The sequence below is a fragment of the Furipterus horrens genome, unplaced genomic scaffold (assembly GCF_987537825.1).
Source record: "Furipterus horrens unplaced genomic scaffold, mFurHor1.1.pri manual_scaffold_12, whole genome shotgun sequence".
NCBI lineage: Eukaryota > Metazoa > Chordata > Mammalia > Chiroptera > Furipteridae > Furipterus > Furipterus horrens.
In genome coordinates this window covers 56,160,932-56,166,949 of record NW_028327182.1, presented here as the reverse complement: position 1 = coordinate 56,166,949, position 6,018 = coordinate 56,160,932, and the positions used below count along the sequence as shown (strand labels likewise).

At 47.4% G+C, this 6,018-nt stretch overlaps 1 protein-coding gene across 1 annotated transcript; it reads left to right on the top strand.

Annotated features, from left to right (window-relative positions):
• The first annotated feature begins 4,567 nt into the window (after positions 1 to 4,567).
• LOC149996231 (G protein-coupled receptor 183-like) lies at positions 4,568 to 5,699 on the top strand. The gene is given in 2 exon segments (XM_090258361.1): positions 4,568 to 5,162; positions 5,165 to 5,699. Coding segments are annotated over 2 exon segments (1,062 nt in total). The 3' UTR covers positions 5,632 to 5,699.
• Positions 5,700 to 6,018: the final 319 nt, after the last annotated feature.

The following is a 6,018-nucleotide window of genomic DNA, read 5'->3' as shown; positions in this document are numbered from 1 at the left end:
AATTAGCACAGGGTGAGGGACAGAGGGAATGGGCAATGGGGGCTGCTGCTTATACTTAGATAAAGTTATAAATGCAAGAAGAGATGATAACTTGGTAAGGGGTCAGCCACATTCCAGGCTATGCTTGTGTGAGGGGATTCTCTGATGTGTTTGTATGAATCCAGTGAGGGCCCACCACACACTTTCCAGTCATGTGTACACATGAAGGGAACCAAAATAAGCCACCTAGACATGCTCTTTGGCCTAAAGATTATGTTGAGCTAAAGGCAATTAAGAAATTGCATAAATAAAAGAAAAAAATTCTCTATAAGCGGGACATAAATTTTCATTTGTAGACCCCCTTTGCTCTCCATACCAGGGAGAAAATAGCTCTCAGTCACCTGAGGGGACTCTAGACCCTTATCCCTGAGCCAACAGGGAGAGATCTAAATGACAAACTTTACTAAATAGCCCTTATCTTCCATTAGTTTCTCCATATATTTACCTTCCTTTGTCTTGTCAGTCTCCATAATTTATTGCTCTTTGTTAAAATGCTACATAAACTCTGAGATCTAATCCACTTCTGTGAGTCCTCATTTCTTCCATTTCTTCTCTGTGAAGGCTTCTGTACCATGTAAAACTATTAACATCGAATAAAATGTGTCTGCCTTTGCTCTTGTTAGCCTGTCTTATGACAGTTTAATTGGTAGTGCCCCAGCCACCAAACTCAGGAGGATGGAGCAAAGTGTTTTCCTCCCTGCACATACATGTACTTATTAGTGTTGTGCCTGGCTCAAAGTTGGCACTTAGTAAACATGGACTGAATGAACCATGAATAAACACAGTGGATGGGGTATTGTATAATGTCTTGTCCTTCTTGGGTCTTTTAGGTCTCATCTTTTAATAGGAGAATCCCAAATGTCTTGAGGACATGGATGGGTTTGTGAAGTGTATATAAGTCAGGCACCTCTGGGAGCTCTTCCTTCTGGAAGTGCTGGGAGGGAAGTTAATAGTTAAATTTCTGGTAAGAAAGGGCTCTTTTACAAAACTTCTCTCTAATAGATCAGGAACTTTGGGGGACATCTTTTAGGGCCCAATTTATACCTGGGAAAAAATGGGTCCTGTGGCCTCTGTCAGTGGGAGGTCAAGTAGAGGAGTGCACATTTTTGATGGGGAAAACTGAGGCATGGGGGATGCAATGCTGGGACACAGCGGTCTGGGAGCAAGTGTTTTAGGCCAGGCTGGAGAGCTGGTTTCTGGACTTCCTGAGGGGTTCAGAGAAAGCCTCAGAAAGACTGTGCACACTCACATTCCAGTGATGACCATTAGGAATGAGGTGCAGTCCTAATCAAAGGATGGGTTTGATGCCTCATTTATGAGCTAGCTGTGTGGTAGGGAAAACCATTCTCTAGGAAATGAGAGGAAGAAAAGAGCAGTGGCAAGGGGTGGCCTCAGTCCCTGCCTTGACCTGCTGGGGAACATCCTGGTTTAATTGTGATCCTGCCTGTCCAGCCTCTGCTAAGTGCAGCCCTTGGGAGTGTTGTCTAGCAGGACTGCAAACATGGCTTTAAGCCTCCATGAAGGAATCCAGGAAATCCAAGCCAGGCTGCATCTCTGCTCCAGTTTCCTGCAAGGGGACTGAGCTTGTCAAGGTCCTCAGATAGCACCTCTTGTTTCACTAGCTCATCACTCCCAGTCATGGGGGGTGAGGGAGTAAAAGGGGAGAATGGTGGCCACTTTTAAATTTCCTGACTCTGGTGGCTTGATAGTCATATTTATGGTCTAAATATCAGCCTGTGATGGGCACACAAATGGAACAGAAGAGAAAGAGGCTTCCAGAGTGACTTTCCTCCTGCTCCTTCCTGGGAGCCACAGGGACAGGCCTGGTTGTGAGGTCTTGTGACTGAGCATGCACGTCCTGTGGCAAGAAGATTACGGTGGCTGATACCCTGCTTTTTTTTGTTTTTTGTTTTCTTTTTTTTTTTTAGCAGGGTGAGTGAAGGGAAGAAGAGTGTGGAGTCTAGTGCAGTGAACTGATTCAATTCCTACAGAGGGGAGAGGGTGCAGGGTACCTTTGATGCTCTGGGGCCACCTAGGAAGGCATCTGGCCCCTGGACTTGGCTCTGCTGGGCTCCCTGTACATGGCCCTTGGGGAACGAGGTAAGTGAGTTTTCTTAGGGCATGAGACAGGTGCTGGGCCTCTGAAAAGAAGACTCAGATTGTAGCTGCTGTTCACAGCCCTCTCTTTTTTCTTTTGTTGTCAGTGTGTATAACATTCCTACCCAAGCTCAGCTCTCTAGTGAGGGACCCCTACCATTCCTATCTGGGGAGAAGGTCAGGCCAGGCCAGAGGGATCAAAGGCCAGCATCAACCTTAAGTCACTGAGGGAAACCTGCTGATAGACCTGGGCTGGCTCCACATGATCAGACCCTAGGGCTAACATTTAGAACTTTCTGGAAGCAGTGCAGGTGAGAGGCATGAGGGTCTGAGAGTGTGCCCCTTTCACTTGGGCTCCTAATTTGGGTCTGATCTGTCTGGACTGATTCTGTTGGCTTGATAGTTACATCTATGGTCTAAATCCCAGCCTTTGGGGGGAGGGTGGCACAGAAGTAAAACAGTGAGGAAATTGTCACAACCAGACTCACAGTTGTGACAGCATCTGCCCATCCTCCTTTGGGTATGGACGTGACTTCTCTGTGAGTGCCTCTGGGAAAGGGGGACCATGAGGCTTCCAGCAGGACCCAAGGTTCATAGCACTTGCTTTGTGCCAAAGACCAAAAAGGAGTACTGGAACAGGCCACAGCATCCAGGGTACTGAGCTGCAGAGGTTCATTGAGGAGTGTCACTGTGAGACACATATCTGAGAGTTGCCATCAATTGCTACACAAGCACCGAGGGTGGAGGGCCTCATGAACTTTTCAGAGGTTTTAGAGAGGAGCTGGTGCCTGGCAGGGCTGAGGTGTTTTGTGTTGTGCCAGGCAATGAAGGGAGGGGCACAGGCATCCTCGGATGTGGAAATGAGTAGGCTGTGGGGCAAACCCTAAGGTCTGAGGTCCTGAGGGCCTGGCAGAGCAAGGCTGCCAGGTGATGTGTCCAGGAAAGAGGCCTGGAAAGTCAGGAAGGGGAAACAATTGCCAAGGGTGGAGTCTCCTTAGGAGCCAGTCTCATCGTTGTGCCCTGTGAGTCTTGAACAAACAGAAAGGGACATACAATTTTCAAACAGGGGTCAAATAGCAGCTTTGTGACTGGAAAAGCTGGTTCTAGCAAGTGAGTTTTGACCTGTTGCTGGGACCCTCCTGAGCTAAACTTGCCCCTAAGATGTCCCCTTGCCCTGCTCCAACTCTGACTCTTGCACTGAACCCCTCCCCACAGTCCCAGCTCACTTGGTGGTCACTGACACTCAGTGTGGCCTAAGGACCAAATTGTTCAAGGAAGGAAAGGACGAGGAAGAAGATAAATAGGGTGGTGGGAGCAATGACGCAACACTTCTGAGACTAGGTTAGAAAAGGTAATGTGGTGTGTTAATGCATCTGAGGTTCAGGAAGGCAGACAGATCAGGAGACAATTGCCGATAAACAAGTTGGATTGTTACACACAGATCCCAAGAAGAAGGGGCACACCATATCACAGGGGGCCACACAGGAAGCTCTGCGTCAGTTGGGAGACAGAGGGAGAGGGGTGGAAATGAGGGCAAGAGCCTGTATTGTGGTTTCTGTGGATAGTAACAGGCAAGGCAGGGCAAGCAAGTTTAGGATTGTCTAGTTAGAATAATTATAGCAGGCTCTGGAACATAGGGGCTGCCCCTGGCTGTCTGATACTTTGGTCCTGGGCTGATTAGTGCAGGGGGATAGTGGCCCAGAGTGTGAGAGCCCAACAAAGAGGTGGTTAGGGTGTGGCTCCAGATTGGTTGGTTTGCACTTGAAAAGCCCACTCACAGAACTGGCTAACCCAGGGAGGGGCAATTCCTCCAGGGTCATCAAGGCCCCAAGATATTAATGCATCAGAACACAGAAAAGACTTGGTCAATACCTGGATCTTCTACCCAGCTACTGGGACACTTTCTTTTGGAGCTTCAAGCTGCTGTTTGAGAAATCTAATTACCTTCAGGCTGCCATGCTGTGGAAACGCCATCTCATTGACGAGCCCATGTCTTTGGGCTTTAGTTGACAGCCCCAGTGGAGGCTCCAGCCAAAAGCCAGCATTAAGTGCCACACATTTAAGTGAAGTCACCTCCAGATGGTCCCAACCTCTGCTCTTGCATCACACTCCAGCTGCTGACTCTTCCCAGCTGAGGCTCCCAACGTTGAGGAGCAGAGAAAAGCCATTTTCACAATGTCCTGCTCCAAACCTGACAGTGAGCATAAAAAAGTTTGTTTTTAGCTGATAAATTTTGGGCGTAATTTGTTACATGGCAGTAGTAACTGAAACAGTATGTTACATGTCAAAAAAATGTTTACTTAAAAAGAAATGTTTTTCATGTGCATGTTGCCTCAGCAAATTATTAATTATTGCTATATAGAGGTGTAATCCCACAGATTCAGTATTACATTTTATTTATTTACTTTATCTCCCCAAGGACCTCTGTGACATGGCTTTCAGCACAGTTGGCCCAAGCAGCATCTCCCACAACACCAGTTTCTGCCTTCCACACCACCCACCCCAGGCAGCCAGCATGATACTCTGTCTGTTCTACACAGTCCTCTTGGTCTTCAGCACGCTGGGAAATATCCTTGCCCTTTGCCTTGCTTGTCAAAAGGGCAAGAAGATCAACTCAACAAGTGTCTACTTGGTTCACCTGGCAGTGTCTGACCTTCTGTTCACACTGGTCCTGCCTGGGAAGATCACCTATTATGCACTGGACTTCAGCTGGCCTTTTGGTGAAGGGCTCTGCAGGCTGACCGCATTCATATTCTACTTGAACACCTACGGGGGGGTCTACCTTATGACATGTGTGAGCGTGGATCGCTACCTGGCCGTGGTCCGCAGCCGCCAGTGCCCCAGGTTCCGCAGTGCCAGCAGAGCAAAGCTCATTTGTGTGGCCATCTGGACCCTGGCGGTTCTGCAGACGGTGCCTCTGCTCTTGATAACCATGACTAAGCCTGTGGCAGGCAGAATCACCTGCATGGAGTATGTCAGCGTTGAGAAGGTCTTTAGGCTGTCCCTCATCATCCTAGTGGCCTGTGTATAAGCTTCTGTGGGCCAGTGGGGATCATGTTATTTTGTTATGTGAAGATCACAGTGAAGCTGTGCAGGACAGCCCAGGAAAATCCTGTGACGAGTGAGAAAGGGCACCACCGAAGGGCCTGCCTGCTCACTCTGGTGGTGCTGGTTGCTGTGGTTGTGTGCTTCAGCCCCTACCATCTCAACATCATCCAGTTCATGGTGAGACAGATGCTCTACCTGCCATCCTGTCCTGAGAAGATAGCTTTCACAGTGTCCCTTCAGCTCACCGTGTCCCTTATGAACATGAACTGTGGCATTGATCCTATCATTTACTTCTTTGCATCTACACATTACAGGAAATGGCTCCTCAGCATTTTAAAACGCAGAGCAGCAGCAACCTCCACTTCCTCCCTGGGGAGAATTTCCTCAGAAATACAAAGTGCCAGCCAGACTGGAGGCTCTGTGCCCTTAGAGGAGAATAAAGTTTAATGGGTCATTGACTTACACAATTTTGGGGGTGGGGTCTTTAAGCAAAAATAAATAAACACAAAACTAGATACAGAGTCTTAGACGGTGAGTGAGAAGCCTTTAAGGCTTGAACTTCATTAACTTTATAATGAATTTACCTCTCATGCATCATAATAAATAACAGTGAAGCTCTTCAGCCTCTGAAGGGTTATGTGCTTTCTTCTGGGAAGAGTATTTTCACAGTAAATACAGGCTCCACCAAAAGAATCATTGGCTGAGTATGAGATCAATTATTTAGATTATGTTTCAAACTTGGGGAAGCAAAATATTGTAAAAAGCAAAACTACTCCTTCTTCCCAAATCAAACTGATAAAAGCTTAGAGTTAACATTTATAAACATGACAAGGT